Raw genomic sequence first — 20457 nt, 5'->3', positions numbered from 1 at the left:
AAATTCGGTGAGGTATCGGAAAATTTCATTACATATCATAATTTAAATAAATGGATATCAACTTTGCACACAGTGAAGGTTCAGTTTCACATTTGTAAAGTATGTCATAGAAAAAGGTTGCAATAGATGATTTTAAAAAAAGACAGAGAAAAACTTTCCTAACTGTTGTAATCGCATGTGTTTACTCTTGATCAATCATTTACTGTGGCTGATCAAGGCAACAGTGTCAAGAGTCCCCTCAGGACCCCTTCAGGATCACAATATCTGATTTGCGATGTGGCTCTGAGTCTTTAGGAATCGCTGTTTATTTTCACTATGGGGACATTCCTTCGTTTACTCCTTGGTTTATGCACACTGCATCTGTTTGTCAGTTCTGACACAATTGTTGACGCATCCAGGACGCCATGGACAACAGCTAAAAACAGGTACAGTATTTTTCACCTCACCACTTCTTGCATTTACACCTTAATAGCTTTTATTTATCATATCTCATGCACAATGGGATTTACAAATGGAACTAAGATAATAATAATAATTATGTGGGTCAGGAGGGCCAGAGCTGTGAACAAACCGACACCTATCGACTGTAGACTGGGGAGCTGGTCATCTTGGACACCATGTGACTCCTGCACAGACAAAAAGGTGATTATGCTTTTTTCACTAAACATTTAAATATGATTAATGTTGTTCACAGTGCTTGGTATGGCTGGCTTGTGCAATACTTTGCTACTGCAACTTTCTTCCAAACACTGACATTTCACAGTTTGTTTTGCAAAGTAACTCAGATCACATCAGGAGAGTCAATAAAGTGGGCCGTGGCTGTACTCTGTCCCCGATGTTCCTGGAAGCTCTCTTATAACTTTATAACTCATCAATAAATATCAAATGTTGTACAATTTTAATTTTACGATTCTTCTACTATGAGCATGAATGGATGAATTCAGAGAATTTAACTCATTTTGAACTTGGTTTTAGTTCAGTTTCCGATACTTAGAGAAACCTTCACAGTTTGGTGGGACTGAGTGTACTGATGTACTCTGGAGGAGGGAGATGTGTCCCAGATCAGCCACGCCGTGTCTGGTCCCAGATTACTGCGAAGAGAGCTTCACCTGCAAAGAAACAGGTAAGGACCATCTACGACCATTCAGGCAACAAATGCTGAAGGTGATTTCTCTATGTCTTTTCACTAGCATGCATGGCATGCTGCAAGCATTTGTGTGTCAGGAAGTCAATTCTGATAAATGTGCGTCCTTACTTACTTTGTTTCTAGGGCGTTGCATCAGCCATTCGCTTCAATGTAATGGAGAGCCAGACTGTGATGATTTTTCTGATGAGGATGGATGTGAAAATGTTAACCAGAGAAACGACAAGTGTTCCACCCTCATACCGATCCCTGGTGCGGAGCGTGGCACGCAAGGGTGAATAATGTGCTGTGATGAATGCACATGCACATGTAGTTTACATCACCTATGGAAAGTTGTACAATATGTGACTTCATTAGCAGTCAGTGGCATCTCAGTGGCTACAGCCATCTTTTATATTGTCTATTGTTATGCCTTGAAACGGGCATACTGCTGTGACCCTGGTGAAAGCCACCTTTCAGTATTGTTTGGCCTGCTTGTGGCGTAAGATTTAAATTATTAAAATGCATTTATAAGGTTTTTTTGGTGCATAAATGTAAAAAAAATAGGTAATTTTAGCTCATTGCTAGGTGGTTGCCAGGCAACATGACACTGTACAATTTATAATTCACCCTTTATGGATATAAATGTGGTAAATTGCGGTAAAATAAAAATAATGTCATGTTTTTACAAAATATTCTAGGTGCATAAATGTGAAAAACTACCCAGCAACATTTTACCCATGCTGCTGGGTAGTTGCTAGGCAACACGATGAAGCATAATTTCTGCTATTGATTAAAACCTCAGGGGCCTAATTTTTACCTGTGCGCCAAGTTTGGTGGCTCAACTCCTGATTGTGTAGGACGAGTTGGTGGCCAAAGAAACAAACATGCAAACAGAGATTTTCTGTATTATACTAAGATTTATTTATTTATTTATTTTTTAATCACAACCAGTAGCTTGAGGAAAATGGTCACTCTAAAGTTGTCCTTCCTTTTTGTTTTGGATAAAGATGTGGATTACCATTCACTGAACCATTAGCTTATTCAATTATCTGTAAACTAATTAAAGAAAAAAGAAAAAACACATGCGATGCATATCAGAAACTGACATTTTGCCTTCAAAGTAAAAGTTGCACCTTTTGAAGTTGCTATAAAATAGGACCTAAAATATAACAGCAAGTAAAAAGATTGTTAGCAGATTATTTGCGTGTGTATTTTAAAAAAGAACTCAGTTTTGCCACCTCAAGTCATAATATATTTTGTGTGAACAATAAAATGCAAAGCTGTTTCAAGACCTTATAAATAAAATAACTGCATTAAAATGACCCTGCCACAATAAAAGCATTTTTTGCTTTTTTTTTTTATGAAGGAGTTGTCAAACAATGTCAGCACGGTGGCGTTTTTGCCTCACAGCTAGAAGGTCCTGGGTTTGATTGGAGTTTGCATGTTCTCCTTATATTTGCGTGGGTGTCTCTCCAGGTTCTCCAGCTTCCTCCCACAGTCCAAAGACATGCAGGGAGTGGGGTTAGGTTAATTGGTGATTCTAAATTGCCCATAGCTGTGAATGTGACCGCGAATGGTTGCCGGTCTCTCTGTGTTGTCTAAAAGGTCCAGGGTTTACCCTGCCTCTCCCTCTGGGATAAATGTGCATCACAACCCTGATAATATTCACACCCATTGGTGATCACTTGGTAATTGGTGATCAATATTTATGTAATACGTTAATTAAGTACCTCTTCTTAAAGTTTGCTTCTGTAGTTGAGAATTGTTAAAAGACATATTTTTTTACTTTGCTGTAAAACTGTGACTATTTCACTCCACCATCTATTTTTCCAGGGTCACAGGGGCACTAGAGCTTCTCCTAGCAGTCATAGGATGAAAAGCAAGGTATACATAACATAGAGAGATAGACAGCCTTTCATATTCCCACTTGTGGACAATAAACCTATCCCTTACTCTGGACTGTGAGAGGAAGCTGGAGCACCCAGAGAGAACCTACGCTGGCATGGGTGACATGCAAACTCCACACAGAAACATCTGCCTGAATTTTAACCCAGGACCCTCTTACTGACAGGCACCCCTGTGACCCCCCCAAAACAAAATACTTTGCTCCAGAAACAGTTTTAGCTCCAAAATGCCGGTCCAATTGAACCTTTGATATGCATTTATATCACACTATTTCTTTGTCTTGAAAAAGAATAAATCTGTATCTGAATGTAATTTCTTAATTTGCACTGTTCTTCTTTCTTGTAGCTATAATGTTTTAAGTGGAGAATTAATGGATCATGTACTTGACCCAAGATATTTTGGAGGAGAGTGTGAATATGTCTATAATGGCGAATGGAGAAAATTCACGTATGATGCATTCTGCGAGAACCTGCACTACAATGAAGATGAAAAAAACTACAGAAAACCATACAACTACCATACTTACCATTTTATGGTACTGTAATGTTCTGATTTTTCGTTTTATTTTATTCTACAAAAATATTTTAACGTATCTAACCTGTTACAGGCCCAAGCATCATCAAAGGGCTCTTCTGAATATTTTGATGACATGCTGAGCCTGCTGAAAGCAAGGAAAACAGTGTCATCGTCCAAAAGTGGCTTCACATTTGGAATCTCCCATGTGGAAGTGGGACTGAGTGGCAGCAGTGAAAATACATTTCTCAATAACATAACACAGTTTGAAAGCCAGGTATATTCTTTTCACCCGAATATTAAAATGTTTTAAATGAAAACAATTACTGTTGATATTGTTGTTAAAATATATTAATGTTCATTATTTGAAATCACTGCTAATTCGTTTTTAATTTAGCATTAAGTAATTTAGAGTTAAATAGCTTATGGTATTTCTAGCTACTGAGGCTACCAGCAAATAATTAACCTATGGCTAACTAGATTGTTTATAAGAGGTCACATTCAATCCAACTGGCTTGAGCTAGCTAGCTCAACAGGTACCTTAAGCTAAGAACTCTACCTAGCATTAGCTTCAGTGGTCAAACAAGAATATAGTGTCAGCAAGATTGTACAGTACTGTGTGGAACTATTGAGCTCCTCTTCACTTCTTTATATTTTGGGATTAAAATGGTAAATATGTCAATTAAATGTATACAATTCAAATCAGTCTGAAAGTCAAGATTTGGTATGACTACCATTTGCTCTTTAACATAGTCTAAACTCTCTAAGCAAGATGTCTTTGAGTAGTTTTCAGGAATAGTTCCAGGCTTCTGGAAGGACGTTCAAAGGAAAATGATCAAAATTATCCCACACTGCTTCAGTGATGTTAATGTTGAGGCAGGCATGCTGTCAGGATTCTGGTTTTTAATGGACCAAAGTAGTTTGGGCTGATCCTCATAATTAGAGAAGCACACGCATGTACAAATTAAGAAAACAATTCAAAAGCTATCATTATTATTTTTGGCTGTGATCTGTGAAGACCAAAGTAAGCGTTCCATTCATTTAAATGTGAGATCCAAAGTGTAATTAAGGAAATGTCATCTTATCCATATGGTTTCTGTCATATTGGTGAGACAAGGCAAGAAAAAAAAGAGACGGAGTGGTGCACTCTTTGAACCATGAAATTGTTACTTAGGTCAATGTGAAACTGTCTCTTGTGACTGGTCAGAATTCACATATGTTATTATGTTATGTTATATTAAGACTGTGTGTTTGGGATCATTGTCATGCTGAACAATGAACCTGTTACCTATCAGATGCTTCCCAGATGGTATTGTGTGGTAGCTCAAAATATGAAAGTACTCGTCTGTGTTCATAGTTCCATCAATTTCAACAAGATCCAAATGGATCTAGTGAAGACGCATCTTTCAGCTCCGCCTATTTTGCTGGATTTTTCTATTTCTTGGGAAGATAACTTTCAGACATCGTTCATCTGTGTAGACTTCTTCCTCTAGTTTTTTTTTTTTTAAGGACAAACTGAAAAAGTTATCAGCTAAAAGCACTTTGGCAATCACCTGATTAGTAAAAAAAAACCAACAACACTATTTTATGTTCAACCACAAGGTTCAATGGAGCACCTTGGGTTCAAGTCTGGCCCAGACCCCTTTGCCACAGAAACAAAATATAAAGAAGTGAAGGGTGGCACATTTTGTTTCTTTGTATATTTGTTGTTTCACATTCAAAGTGCAAAATCTAGTTGTTATATTGTTTTTTCCCCCTCAGGATTTAGGTTTCATTTGGCTTAATTCAGAAGTGCAAACCGCTCGCTTCAAGATGAGAACTAATAAGCTGATGCTTCATGAAGATTTCTATGTTTCACTCATGGAGCTCCCAGAGGAATACGACTTTGGGATGTACTCTCGCTTCTTCAACACATTTGGCACCCACTATATCACAGAGGGAACTATGGGTGGAACCGTGGAACATGTCATGATTGTCAACAAAACAAAACTGGAAAACCTAAGTACTGCAGTTTTCCATTTTGTAATCAGAGTACCCTACCACATTATCACATGCGATGTAAAGTAACCCTTGTTTTGTGTTTTCCCCAATGTTTACAGATATTAACGCTGATGAAGCTGGTTCATGCTTTGGTGCCTCGTTTGGTTTGAGTATTCCAGTTGGCAGCAGTGCAGCAATAGAGCCCAAGCTGTCAGGGAAATTATGCAACAAAGACGGACATTTCAATGAAGGTGAAAAATGGAAATTCTGTCTTTATCTAAATTAACTAGTTAAATTGCTTTATTTGTAACTTTTTTTCATTTCTTACAAAAACAGGGTTATAGTTTCTTTTGATTTGTTTTTGTATGCACAGATAGAAGAGGTAGTTCAGCTATTATTGAGGACGTTGTCACAAAAGTAAGCGGAGGAATCACAGACAGCAGCGCTGGTCTGAACGCCATCAGGAACCCTGACATGTACCGGAAGTGGGGGTTCTATCTTAAATATAACCCAGCACTCATTGATTATGAGGTAACTCAGTAAAGTTAAATTATGTATGAATCAAGATGAATTATATATCTTGCTCTTCAACAAATGTTATAAATCTGAGTGTCATTTCTCTCAACACACTGCTGACATCTTCTTGTAATGAACTTTCCTCTTTCTTCTCATCCTGTCTCTGTCCCACATGCCCTGTAAACTAGATCATGCCGATTCATGAGCTTGTACGTAGCAGCACAGCTGCTGACCACGTAGGTGACAGACTGGCCAACTTGCAGCGAGCCATTGATGAGTATCTGCAGCAGTTTAACCCGTGCCGCTGTGCCCCCTGCAGCAACAATGGGATTCCTGTCCTCTCAGGCACGTCTTGTAATTGCATGTGTAGTTCAGGCTACCAGGGGTACGCCTGCGAAAACACCAACCGAAGAGGTGAGAAGAAGAAACAGGAACAAGCTGAACATGTTCAAATCACACACAGTATTTCAAAAGACATTAGAAACAAGTAAAAATACAACTGTGACAAATATTGTAGTCGTAATTTTTTAACATTCAGCAGACAAGCTTCACTTGTATATGACCAGTGTTGGTCAAGTAACTTGAAAATAGTAATTAGTTACTAATTACGGATTACTTCGTCGAGAACGTAATCCTGTTACTTTACTGATTACTTATTTTCAAAAGTAATTAGTTACTTTATTGCCTAGTTACTTTTTTAAAAACATGATACACAACTGAATAAAGCAACCGACCTTTCAGCCCAATTCTATTTTCTGAATAATCCATCATATAAAACTGAATCAAATGAAAAAGTCTCTTTTAAAACCTTGTTTTATTAGTTTTAATCTTTTAACTTTATGCACATTGCATCAAGCAAAAATTAAATTATATATAACATTATTTGATTTGAAGGAATTTGTTTAACATTTAAACCTATTTTCTGCATATTCCATCATATAAAATAAATTTTTTGTGTTTACACTCACTCTTTCAAATAGATGCAAGTAAAACACAGCAAAAAATAAATAAAATCAAAGAATTAGTAGCACTAAGTCCTGTTGCTCCTGAATCTATGTTCACCTGTTTAGCAGGAGAAACAAACACAAACAAAGGACTAGAACAGCAACCTGGACATCGTAGAAATTAATTTGAGAAACTAAACTGAAACTAGAACACAAATGAATAACAAAATACAATAAAACTTAAACACTGGGTCACACGACCCAGTACTGTGACTGTTGTGTGGCTCCATGGTGTAGTGGTTAACACATTCACCGTAAAATCCAAAAGCTCCCTGGTTCCAGAAGGGAAGCAAACACAAACCCAGCCTCAGAAGGATCACAAGGTAATGTGCGCTTAGTGCCAGTCATCAAGCCCAGTTAGATGGCAGGGTTGTGTCAGGAAGAGCATAAGGCACGCGATCTTTGCCAAATCAAAATGTGTGGCTCCATCTGCTGTAGTGGCCCCTTGGAAAAAAGGGAGCGGCTCCTCTTTACTGCAGACTGTTGCCTTTTGTAGCCCAAAGCAACATAATAGCTGAGCTAGAATGAACCGACTGCGGTGATAGTTCTCCACTGATTCATATTCAAATAGTCATCTAATCTGTTGTTAGTGAAACTCAAAAATTTAGCTGTTAATGGATCTACACCCTACAGTTCATAATCAACACCTTTAATTTTTATCAACAGAAACCAAGGCAGATGGATCGTGGTCCTGCTGGGGGGCCTGGTCACCCTGTACATCGAGGAGGAAGACCAGGACACGAGTGTGTAATAATCCTCCACCTCAGAATGGCGGAGCCACCTGCTTGGGCTCTGCTTCTCAGACTTGGCCCTGTTAAACACAAGTTTCTTTCAGATTGCTGAGTGAAGATGTGTTAACTACTTAGTGAGCATTTTTTGTATTCCTTTGGAAACATTAAAGTGCTCAAAAATAAAAGAGAAAATTGGAATTTCTGTATTTTTCCGAATAAATGTATGTTCATGCAGATTTTGTGTCCAGTCTTTGTACCTGGCCATTTTCACAGGAAGGCTTTATTGTTTGCTGAGCCACTTAACACTGACCTGAGTCATGTAAGCAAAAAAAGACACCTAACTCAAGGGATGAAACGGTATTAAAATTTAGGATGAAAGAACAAATTTTAAATGATAAATTAGGCACCCTACTGTTACTGGCAGCCTGTCACAAAAACATTAATTTGTTCTCTTTTCTTTTGTTTAATTAGTTTTCAATTTGATGAAGAATATCAAAGACAACACAAGTTGAGAGGCATAAAATGGTATTTTTGCACCAACAAGCTGATTCCCAAAGAGTCTTTAGCTGAAAAATTGCCATAGCTTGCCACAGTGTGCAGTGTGTCAATAAAAAATTTGAGGAAACTAAACAAGTGGAGGAAAAATGAAAAAGTAACTTGCCTAAAAGACCATCTACAGCAAATGAAAAGTATCTGAAAGACATTTGATCCTCACCAATGAGAAATGGTTGTTAAGACTGTCCAAACTCTGTTTTTGCCTTACATACTGTATTTATTATGATCCTTTCATACGTTTCAATAAATCTCTGCACGTATTTTCCACTGTGGGGTGTTTTTTGGCTCAGGAGGTAGAAGCAGATCATCTACCAAATGGAAGGCTGGGAGTTTGATCCTGGACTGCTCCAGCCTGCATGCCAAAGTATCCTTGGACAAAATGCTGCACCCCAAATTATTCCAAATGGTTCCATTTGAGTGTTAATGTTTGTGAGTGTTAGCCGTAGAGAAAAGTGCTTTCATGAATGGATGAATGAGACATGTTGTAAAAAGCTTTTTGAGCGCTCAAGTATGGCAAAAATAAATAAATATATATACTTTTATTTTTTAAAAGCACTTTATAAGAACCAGTCCATTTACCACTTCTCTCCTTGTCTTTTGGCCTCCACTGCAGAGTGACCACGCACCCCAGCACCTCCAGCACCTCCAGCACCTCCAGCTGCACAGTATTGTACTTTTGTGAATTACTTTAAATCTGACGGTCGAATCTTGTTAACAGAAGCTAAGTATCTGAAACAGGTCGGGATAAAAAATACAAAGACGAGGCCTAGAATCAAGACATAATCCATTGGGGTTAACATTTTTTTTAATACTTGAATAGGGAGATGAAGCATTGTCAAGGAGAATCATCATGTCACACTGGACAGTCAAATACAAGACAAATGTACCAGACACTGAACATCTCTTTTATAAATCTTTATGGCATCTTTGACAGGGGATTTTAAAAGCAGGCAGTAGACTCTTGCTGCAGTTCTGTGCATGCCCTGCCTCCATTGCTGGGTAGAGGGTTGTTGCACTGTCGACTTCTTGTCTTTTGCCCTCCGCTGCAGGATGACCACGCACCCCAGCAGCTCCAGTTGCCATCAATGGCTATTTCTGTCAGAACGGATCAAACCATACCTCCTGTCAGTGTCTCAGCACAATTAGTGGACATAAATAAAACAAATACAACACTGTTACCAGATTATTATTATTATTGTTATTATTTTTTAAAGTTGTCTTAACCTTTTTTCCTATTAGTGATCTCACAGGCTCTTCCAGTATAGCCAAAAGGACAAACACAGTCACACTTTGTACCTGTTAAGAAGAAAAAAAGATATTTCCTTCACTGTCACTATTTGCCATCACTATAATCATCACCAGATATCGCATTTAGATTTTGTTTCAGCTAAAACTTAAACAAAACAGTAGAAAAATGGGATTGTACTAAGATGTTGCAATTACTTCTTGAGTCTTTGATGAAAGACACATCCTTATTACATCAAAGTAAAGCTATCATAAGTAGCTTATGATACAAAGTAGTGCATTGAGTTTTCTGTGAATAAATGATGGAGATGGAACAAAGGAATCACTCCATGTTAATAGTTGTTGCTCAACAACAACAACTAACTGGGTTACCTTTCAGAACAGCCACTCCATTGTTGCGACAGGGAGCACACCGGCATGGACTAGCCTCTGCCAAGTACTCTGACAGGGCTCTCTTCAGGTTTCTTTTCAGGACAGCATGCTGGGAAAAGTCTCTGGAGGTCACCAGCTCATGGAGTGGCCGTGTCTAATAAGACATAAATACTGTTTTAAATCCAGGATCTTTTTACTGTCCAAATAAAACTCTCTCCCTTTTTTGTACTGAGCTTACTGGGAAGCTCCACAAGTGCTGAAACCTGACTGTGCTGCAGCAAGGCAGCCTATTTGTCTTTGGCACACTTGCTTTTTGGCATCATTTTGTGTTTGCTCTTGCCATTGATCAGCTCGGTTTGTACTTTGCCACTGTGTGATTGTGCCAGTGCTTGTCATGCATCAATTAGTGAGGTCAGATGCCGTGTGGATAATTCCATCACATTTTTGAGCTGAAGCTGAGAAATATTTAAAAAAAAAATGAACAAAATGAACTATTTACTGCATTCATGTAAAAAAAAAAAAAAATAGACAAAAACAAACACACCCATTGTAGAGTATTATGTGTGGGACTCCAGCATGTAGCACAGCCAAAATAGAAGCAATAGACAGAAAAACTGCAATAGGCCTAGGCTGCTGGGGGGTTCCCAGGCTGGCTGCTCTTCCTGAGCCTGGCTCTTCCTTGCTAATAGAAGTTCATCTGATTATTGTTGTTTTCTTTGTTATTTTAGTATCTTCCCCTTACAATAGAAAGCACATTGAGGCGTCTGTTACTGTGATTTGGTGCTATATAAATAAAATTTAATTGAACTGAAATGAACTGAACTCACCGTTTGGCGAATGAAGTCAGGGTTGAACCGCACACCTTCACCCCATAGCCTCATTAGTTCAGGGGTGGGAAGCTTCTTGGACAACAAAGCAGAGACGGATTCGCTACTTCCACCTCTTACGATAGCAACAAAGTCTTCCACCACACTGCCAGTCCTTTTCTCCTCTGGAAAGAGACAAATTACTTACTTAAGCTTATTTGCTCAATGTAAGACAGACTGACAGAACTATGATCAAACAGGAGATCCCACCTCCCATCTCGTTCAGCAGGCCATCACAGGATCCTCCGTGAAACCCCAATGATAAATAGATACCGTCTATATTTGCGCCAACCTTTAAACCTGCCTCTACGCAGTTCTTGTAGTCTTCTAAAGAATATTCTGGGATAAAGAGAAAAAAACCCTCAGAGACCATTTCTTTCACGAAATAAAGCAAAGACTAGTTCAAACAGTCTTAAAGTGTTGACAGCTTATTTCTAACAGTAACGGTCTAGGATTTCTTGTCATGTCATCTAAATATGGAAACAACTGACTGAGAACGCCTAACTAAAGCTTGTTGAGGACTCCTACCTGTCTTTGCAAGCTTCTCTTTGTCCAAAATAATGGTGTGCTCATAGTCTCCTCCGAGGGCAGCCTCGGTGACATAGTGGGTGCCATAGTCCCTGTAAATCTGCCTGTATTCCCCATAATCATAAGCCTGCGGCAGGGCGCGTAGGCGCCGTAGAAACTCGGGGTGTAGCATTAAATCATCCGGCTTCAGCATGTACTGGGCCAACTCCAGCTCTGCCTTGGCCCTCACAAAGCTGTTTGTCTGGGCATCAGAGAATGCAGGTCAAAGTTATCACAATGCCTACTGTGTTAAGAATACAACATACATTTTGGATATGTGGATATTTGAAAACAGAGTGAGAAGTTCAAGGTAACGTAAAGAGATCTGCACGCATTAAAAACAACCCAAAACATGACACCTCACCGTCCCAGAGGCACTGCGAAGTTTCTTAACTGACTTGCTGTATTTGTTATCATTGTAGTTGATGCCAAACTCGAAAATTCCTGGAATGCCAAAGCCGATGGAAACAACGGTTTTGCTAGTGCGCTCCTTCATGGTGTAGTCCATGTAGTCAGAGTAGGATTCAAAAGCCTGCAGGCTAAAATCATAGGAGCCTCTCGTCTGTGGACAAAAAAAAAATTAAATGTTTTGTGTGAAAACTAAATGGTAATGGTTAATTAGTCATATTAAGCGTGAACTGGCCTTTCTGTTCACCCCCATTGAGGTGTTAGCTCAAAAACAAGACAACAAAGGGTATAGAATAGAAAACCCTATTTTAAAGTTTTCAAAAATGGTGTGGCAAGAGGTTCACAAGAGCTTTAATCTGTCCCCATACTTTTAAAAATGTGCACCCCTGTGGCACAACCCCAAAATTAAAAAAGGTAAACAAACAATTTACTGGCCACAATGGCACAAAAAAGTGATTTAAAAGAAGAGAACACGCTCATGTCTTTTAATGATCTGACAGTAAAGTTTAATTTGGAAGGACCCGGCCATTAGAGATTGTTTGAAAGATAAAATAAAGCTGTCTCAGGAGACAAATCTTCTAGAGAATTTCATTTTACTTACACCCTTACTTACAAAAAGATCTGGATTGATCCTTTGATAAGGGAACATGGGATTCAATCATCTCTGAAAATGGGTTTTACATAAGGGAAGCTAGAGGTAAATTTATCCAATATAAAATTCTTAACAGGTACTATTACACACAGATGAGACTTTATAAAATTAGTAAACATGACTTGTGTTGGAAGTGCATAAAAAGCAAAGGGTAAGCTAGTGCAAGCTATGTGGGAATATCCACTGGTCTCCCCAATATGGGAAAATGTTTTAAAATATATGGAGGGCTGGGTGAAATTTAAGTTTCCTAGATCACCAAGACTGTGCCTATTGGGGGACAGAGGCGAGGTGCCAGAGCTAGAAAAAGCAGGCTTCAGTGTTAAACACTGGGCTTGTGACCTGTGTTCGTCTTATTTTAACACTTTGGAAAGTGCCTCGGACCCCTACTGTTTCTTTAAATGTTCAAAAAATAATAAAAACTTAAAACAAATAGTCATATTAAGAGTACTTTGAACACAGATGATACTGCAATGATATAACAATGGCATAGCAACATGGCAACATGGCAACAATTTTGTTTTAAAACTTCAACAAACCATTAGTAAATGAATTCGTTTATGAATACTAGACCACAATACTGGACAGAAGTGTGTTTGTCTGCTTTTTCACCTGAAAGGTATACTGTTGTAAGTTGTAGGGCTTCCTGAATCTGACGTCCTGGATGTAGTGGGGCAGGCAGCTGCCTGCATAGTATCTGTTATCAAGCACCACTCCTTCCAGGTTACTGTTCAAGATGTTTATTCTGAAAGAACAGCAATAATTCTGTGCATGGATTGGATTTAGAAGAGTAACATGTAAAGTGTGCGTGTTAGTCCCCATAGGGAAATAGTTCCTCTGCATTTAACCCATTCACCCAGTGAAGCAGTGGGCAGCCACCAGTGCAGAGCCCGGGGAGCAGTGTGTAGGGATGGTACCTTGCTCAGGGGTACCTCAGGGTAGCCGTTCAGTGGAGTCAAACCCCCGACCTTCCGATCATGGGGCCACCACTCTACCTACTGAGCTATCCCTAACATGCTTGGATAGAAGTACAAAGTACATAAAACACAAGTAATAACAATAATTTGGACTTGCACAAGAGACAGACTAGTGGAAACATAGCTCACCCTTTGGCAAGGTTTTCGATTCCCCAGTACTCCTCAGCCTCCTGCCTGCAGGGCTTGGGAACCTTCCTGCAGCCATTTTCATCTGACATGTCCCCACAGTCATCCTCCCCATTACACTGCAGAGTTCTAGGAATACAGCGACCTGACAGAGTAGAGGAATATATGGTGTTAAACCATGACTTCTTTCCAGACAGGCAGTGTGCAGAATAAGTATGTTTGCAGAATTGGATCCATTTTGCAAAATTATCTGTAACATAAAATCAAAAAAAAATGTGTTTCAAAAGTGGATCTTTACTTTCAAGTGAAGAGTTAGATAAGAATTAGATGAAGAGTTGATTTGATTCTCAACATGTCTCTTTGTCAAGTGGTGGTCATCAGTTTGCTAAGCTTAGGGAATAAAGCAAGTTGGACTCTGCTCCAAATAAAGAATATTGACTCCGGAAAGTCACAACTTATCCCAAAATGTAATCTCTCCAGTGAATCCTGGGTCTTCCCTGTGGCCTCTTCCCTGAACACATCACCTAGGAGGCACTAAGGAGGCATCCTGGTCAGATGTCTCAACCACCTCAACTGGCTCCTTGCATCCTGGAGGACTAGCCGCTCTATTTCAAGACCCCTGCTGACCCCCTGTCACCCTTTGGAGGATGTTCATTTGTGCTGCAATCTCGTTTTTCTATCCATCCATCCATTCGCTTCCGCTTATCCTTTTCAGGGTCGCGGGGGGCGCTGGAGCCTATCCCAGCTGCCATAGGGCGAAAGGCGGGGTATACCCTGGACAGGTCGCCAGTCTGTCGCAGGGCTAACACATAGGGACAGAGAACCATTCACACTCACATTCACACCTAGTGACAATTTGGATTAATCAATTAACCTATCCCCACAAGTCTCCCCCCACAATCTCATTTTTCTAGTCACTCAGAAAATAGGTCAATCCGTAAAATTTAAGTTGTATCTAGGTTGGACAGTCAAAAACTTTGTTTAAAAATAGATAATTTACGATTATATAGTGGCTGAACCCAGTAAAAATTAAATTGCTAGATAATTTGAAATTTTCTGACTGGAAAGAAGACTTGATTATATCAAACACATAACAGTAACGTCCATGCAATGTGAATTCTTAAACACTGAAAAACTACTGCTGTGTGATTTCTATTCCGACTGTTGGAGTTACCTGTTTGGGTGCAGAGGAAGCCCTCACAGAGAGGAACACTGTCACAAGTGTAGCGGGCTGGAACATTACAGGCCTCCTCCTCCCTGGCATGGGAATTGCACTGTTCCCCTCCAAACTGAGAAGGCTGCTCCACTTTGGCATAGCGATACTGTGATGTTGCGGGTCACAGAAACACAAGAGATTTTGCCAGTATCCAATAACGGTGGCCTGAAAACTGCTCCCGGGGAGCTATCAGCTGAAATCACATTAGCAGGCTCTTTCCACTTTGTCATGTCAAGGTTATTAATCCCTTTACTTGTAAAGTGGATAAAATAGAGCACTGAAGTATATCAGCTGAGTCCTTCACCAGACACTGAGCTCTCAGCTTTCACAAAAACAGGTCACAAGTGTCAAAATGTAGAATGCTCCAGATTTAGCTCTCAATCCTAGCCCCATAGGAATGATTCATCCAGTCTAAACTACGCTAAATTAAGCTAATCTGTGGAAATGTAACATTTGATTTAAGAAGTTTATCTGGCTAGTAATTCTGTGGGTTAGTTAAACTAAAAATAGTATTGCTTGATTTCTGAGTTTGAGATGAAAGATTTTGTTTCAACTTTTGATATTTTAGGAAACATATTTTATTTGCCTTTTGCCAAAAATTCCCATTGAAACAATGCTAAGTTAGTTGCTAATTTAGCATTTTTATATTTAGCATAATTTAGCAGATTTATTTTTAAAATATATAGGTCTTCTAGGCAAATTCTACATTTGGACTAAACCAGGCAAGCCGTTTCCACTGTAGATGATCTACTATTAGCCGACTGCTGCCTGAAGCTTCATGGTTCAGACTTGATAATAGTACGCTCTGCTCATCTACTTTCAAACAAATTCTTTTAAATAGTCTTTAATACCTCTTTTTGTTTGCCCTATCTCTAAAGCAGTCTACAGTATAACCAATGACCAACCACTGTTGGGGGTAAATTCACATGAGGCTGAATCACAGGCTGTTCCACATTCTTGGACTAACAATGACTGTATTTTTTTCTAATTTTTTATTAAAGCATTGCATTCAGACTAAAGTTCTGCTTGTATTTGTCCACTGGTCAGCTGCTCTGTGAGGCAGCACACGCTTAGCTTATGCATAGCTGCATGAATCAGATTGTCTGATGAGATCCAGTCATATTTCTGCAGATTTCACTGTATGTTCTTGTTGATTTAACTAACATCTCATAGCCATTATACTTACTTTCTTCTTTTGACAGACGTCACAACGTGACCATGCGCTCCACTCTGACAAAATGCAATCCACTGGGTGAATTACCACTGGGTCACCCACTGACCGGGCTTGACGACTGCTAGGGTCTTCATTGCTTCCTGTGGCCACTGCAAAGTTACTGTTACATGCAGATTAAAAACTCACATCAAAACAAATAGAGCAATGCGGCACTGGGAGCAAAGGTCATGTGTTTTTTTCAAAAGCATCTGATCAAAATATAATAGCTTGTGAAAGGAACACAGATTTAAGTGTCAAATGAGGTGCTTCTAAACTTCCTAGTTTGTCAGCTGGTCTTTGACAGATAAATAGTTACAACAATTAATTCCTGTGGAACCTACTCAGCAAATGAAAAATAAGCTTATCAATTCATTGCAGTTAAAAAAAATAAATCTCCTACCTTAGCAGCACCAAACTCAAAGTAACGTGGAGTAGACAACTGTGCAAATTGATTGCACTGCTCTGTATCACCACAGAAAGCATGTTTGTGTGTTGTGACTGACTGTGAATGAGGAGAAGACACTCTGCTCTCTATGTAAACAAAGCCTGATCAATAATGGACTGTATATGAACTGCTGCCATTAAAGTCAGATGTGGAGCTGGAGTCAGAATACTGCAGGCATTCAGGGCCACAAAGCCAATGTTATGGTGTTGTCTGTGTGGCTGGGACACATACCTCAAGTTTACTTAAACATTATAGAATTTGCAGAGCTTGCAGGTTTGGTCAGCCCAAATTATATGGATGTATTTTTAGTTTTCATAAACCTTAGTCTGTATAATCTGTAGGAATCAATGAATCTGGATGCCTATAAAGTATTTCCATTAAAATATGCCAGTGGTGAAATATCAAGAGTTTGTAATGAAGAAAATTCCAGCAAAGTCATTTGAATCATGTTTCCCTACGTGTGACCTTTAAGCTTTATTTATCTTGACTGGTTTGTGGGATTTCACAGAATGACACAACCACAGGAGTCAGCTGTACTTAGTGAAAAGCAATGAAAGTAAAGAAACTGCCATTACTCACACTGAGTGTGCAACGGCTGCTTTGTCATGTTATACATTCAAAATTTAGGCTTCTGCTTTGTAAAGATAGTAGTGGTAGAAGCTAAGTCACATGCAGACATTTAAGTAGAGTAGTAAAGTATATACACTCCTGTGCAAAAGTCTTGAGCCACCCCTAATTTCTTTCTATTTTGTTTTGAAGGAGCCAGACTTTGTTGTAATGTTTTAAAGTGGTCTTGAGCGATAGTTCTCCAGGCTTTCCAAAGGTCTTTCAAAGTTCTTCTTTCTCCTCATTTTCAGTCCAGTCCATGTTTCTGGCCATTTTTCCAGGAATGTTTTCTGTTTGTTTGTTGAGCCACTAACACTGACCTATTACTCATTCAAACTGGGCTAGAATAACAAAACCTAGCAAATTAAATTGTGTCTTTAGACATTTTCTTACATTGGTTACTTTTCCACTTATTTCCAGTCCTATCTATGTACCTGATCATTTTCACATGAGTGGCTTTGTTGTCGTTGTTGTTAAACCACTTAAGACTGACCTATGGATATTTCAATGCATTTAAATGATATTTTGTTCCAATTTCTTTAGTTGCATCTATGAAAAATGCCAAAGTACAGTTTTACAGACATACTTTTGCACCAATAAGGAGCAGCAAAAAATGGCACATCTTAGCTTAGCATGGTGTGCAGTGTGTTATTCAAACATCTGAGGAAACTGGACAAATAGAAGACAGAAGAAAGTGACGAACAGTATCTGAAAGTCACGCTGGGGGAAAAATCCCAGAAAGACTCGACACATGTCCTGAAAGACGCATCTGAATCTTCAGCTGATCTATTCACTGTTCATTGAATTTTAATTAGAAATGGCCTCAGTGGGAGGGTGGCTATCAGGAAGCCGTTATTAACGAAGGGAAACAAGGAGAAAAAACTCGGATACACCAAACTGCACAATAGCAATTTTTTGATTTGTCACTAAAACGGTCACCACTTTTCGAAAACCAGATAATGAGTTTTTTGCAGATTCAGCAAAATGTTTCCCCCTCTAAAATACTTGCTTAAATATGGATGAATCTGTAAAAATGGAGATGTAATTTTTCATACACATACACACACACTAAAAAAAAAAAAGCAAAGGCAATGGTGGGAATCACATGGTATTTTATTTGTGACTGAACAGTGGCATGGGTACAGTGTATGGGGGAAGTCATAGACGTACAAAAGTCCTTTTTTTTCCCTTTTTCATGACAATTCTTAATTCCATAAATAAAATTTACAAAATATTTTGGGACTATTTCTCATTTTTCTTACACAAGCAGGGGTACAGTTACCATTTGTTTTTGTAAGTCTAGCAGTTAATAGTGATATCTCTATTGTTCATATTATATAAAGTTGCCTGTCTTTTCAACCGTCTTACTTCAGTGGAGCAGACCTACAGTATGCCTAAGTGCTTTGTCACAACAATGACCTGCTTACTGTATACACCGACAAATGAAAAAGAAAACGATAAAAGACGATAAAAAGAAACGCGATAAGGCATTGAAACGCTATCGACCGTCTCCGAGCTTGGCGTGATCGAGCCACGTCAGTGCAGGATGAGTTGATTCTGCTCGCCTATTAAACCAGAGATACGGTTAGATGACAGGCAAAGTGTAAACAACGTGACCTCAGTTGGAAATGTCAAATATCTAAAAAGCAAAGCGTCCTATCACTACAACAAAAAAGAAAAAGCGGTTGTGGTTCCGGCCCCGTCGCTCGTGTCATATTTCAAGTTCAAAATGAGCAAAAACTGGGTCTAGTAGTTTTTTTAAATTTTCTTTTTAATGACAATGTAACACAGATTCACAGTTCATTTCTCACTAACTGAACAGAAGACAGTTTTTGAAATTTAAAAAAAGAAAAGAAAAAGGTGAAACAAATGTCCAGATGTCAAAAAAAAAAAAAAAGAAAACAAAGAAGAAGGAGGTGCTGGTAGGGCATTGTTTGAGAGAAACACAGGTAGTTGGCATCCAAGAGGCAGAGAGCTATCTTATGGCACAGAGGCTCGGGTGTGGGGGACTGGGAAGATTCTTATTTACAAAATAGATGTTTGGCAAATCTTGATTTCCATGCTGATGCCTCAGAGTCATGTGGATATCTGCAGTGACTCAGCGTCATCAACCGAGAATTCACAGCTTATAAAATAAAAACAAAAATGAAATAACCTTTCTTTTTTTAAAAATTTGTTGCAGGCCTAGAAGGAAGCTGCGGAGATCAGCTCTGCTCACAGCCGAGTCCGCTGAAACCATGTTAGGTCTGTTCATGCAAATGGCTGAGTCGGTGGAGCGACGCTATGAGAACATTTGGCAAATCTTCCTGCTGTGCACAGTGTTTGCTGGTGGCAGCTGACGAACTTGAAGGTCAACCGCATCCAGTAGGACACTGCTCCTCTCTCTTTTCCAAAAAATAATTTGCATCATCAGTGTAACCATGTTGTTTTTTTCTTTTGTCTTTTACATCATTGCAGATATAAACTCATTAATCCAGAACAGGAGGACGCAATCACCTCCTGTTGTCAGTTTCGGTCAAAGATAAAAGGTCACTTCCTGGTTGAAAGGTCAATTGATTGGACGATGAAGCCAAAGTCTGGAGTACAGTACAGTACAGTAAGCGGCCTCTGGAGGAAAGCAGATCCTAGGATAGCCAGCTATTAAATAACTGCCAAAATATCCTTTAAAGGTTGAAAAAAAAACAGCAGTTTGTGTTTCAGGCTGTGAGATGCTGCTGCTCACAGTCGCTCATCTCTCTTTTCTTCTTTTTCTCGTGAGCTCATGTTTCGGCCTTTAGAGCTTCCATCACCCTAAAAGACAAACAGCAATAATTTCAAAATCACTTAGCGGCACTAGTGCTGTTACAACTTTCGTCACAAGGTGGCAACATTGTGCCTTCCTTATTTCTGTGACGAAGCAGAGAGCTGGAGGACAGAAACAGAATTTAAACCAAGGCCCTTTCTCAACTGGCCACTCATTCACACGGAAAAAGGAGATATACTGACAGGTGAAAATACAGGGATAATAAAAAGAGACAGAGAGAGGGAAGAGCAGGATGAGAGGAGCTGGGGAGAGAGGACCCAAATGCAACAATGTGAAGACAGCTGATATTTAACTGAGAAAATCAGAGAAAGAAGGAAACCATGAAATACCAACTCACTGTCTGATGTTCTCTAGCTGTCTTCCTGTGGACATGTCTGATCCTGTGGAGGATCAGCAGCTTCGCTGGGCACAACGGCAGAGCCCTGAGAGAGAAAACACAATAAAATTTCTCCTTTAGACGTGACGTGTTTGTCAAGATCAGGCGATCCTCAGCTTGTTAAACCTCCTGCATTTCCCCGAAAAACAGGAAAACATTTAGGAAAGTGACATCGAGTTTAATTACCTTGAAATTTTGCCTTATTATACATGATCTAATCAAAGCACTTAAATCATTTTTGACCTTTCGTGTTTAATT

At 39.2% G+C, this 20457-nt stretch overlaps 3 protein-coding genes across 5 annotated transcripts in view; 1 reads left to right on the top strand and 2 right to left on the bottom strand.

The window, feature by feature from the left end:
* Nucleotides 1–196: 196 nt before the first annotated feature.
* c8a (complement component 8, alpha polypeptide) lies at nucleotides 197–8011 on the top strand. The gene is made up of 11 exons (XM_026150088.1): nucleotides 197–425; nucleotides 549–642; nucleotides 976–1123; nucleotides 1271–1418; nucleotides 3377–3566; nucleotides 3639–3821; nucleotides 5306–5546; nucleotides 5644–5775; nucleotides 5898–6055; nucleotides 6229–6454; nucleotides 7711–8011. The coding sequence occupies exons 1-11, from the start codon at nucleotides 316–318 to the stop codon at nucleotides 7860–7862; spliced, it is 1782 nt and encodes a 593-aa protein (XP_026005873.1). The 5' UTR covers nucleotides 197–315; the 3' UTR covers nucleotides 7863–8011.
* Nucleotides 8012–9117: 1106 nt separating this feature from the next.
* c8b (complement component 8, beta polypeptide) lies at nucleotides 9118–16488 on the bottom strand. Its single transcript, XM_026150633.1, has 12 exons — nucleotides 16370–16488; nucleotides 15943–16090; nucleotides 14715–14862; nucleotides 13544–13685; nucleotides 13050–13182; nucleotides 11745–11942; nucleotides 11342–11582; nucleotides 11024–11152; nucleotides 10775–10938; nucleotides 9948–10101; nucleotides 9555–9626; nucleotides 9118–9425 (listed from the first exon to the last, which is right to left on the bottom strand). Exons 1-12 carry the CDS (start codon nucleotides 16450–16452, stop codon nucleotides 9271–9273), a joined length of 1767 nt encoding a protein of 588 aa, XP_026006418.1. The 5' UTR covers nucleotides 16453–16488; the 3' UTR covers nucleotides 9118–9270.
* A 3277-nt stretch (nucleotides 16489–19765) lies between these two features.
* LOC113010063 (disabled homolog 1-like) overlaps nucleotides 19766–20457 on the bottom strand; it is a 52649-nt gene continuing 51957 nt past the window's right edge. For all 3 annotated transcript variants that reach the window (XM_026148882.1, XM_026148884.1, XM_026148883.1), the window contains 2 exons: nucleotides 20161–20245; nucleotides 19766–19810 (listed from right to left, as the gene is read on the bottom strand). In XM_026148882.1, the coding sequence (XP_026004667.1) occupies nucleotides 20174–20245 (72 nt within the window). In that variant the 3' untranslated portion in view covers nucleotides 19766–19810; nucleotides 20161–20173. The remainder of the gene's footprint in view (nucleotides 19811–20160; nucleotides 20246–20457) is intronic.

This window comes from Astatotilapia calliptera, chromosome 18 (assembly GCF_900246225.1).
Source record: "Astatotilapia calliptera chromosome 18, fAstCal1.2, whole genome shotgun sequence".
In the NCBI taxonomy this organism is placed as follows: Eukaryota; Metazoa; Chordata; class Actinopteri; order Cichliformes; family Cichlidae; genus Astatotilapia; species Astatotilapia calliptera.
This window is presented reverse-complemented; position numbering and strand designations above follow the sequence as displayed.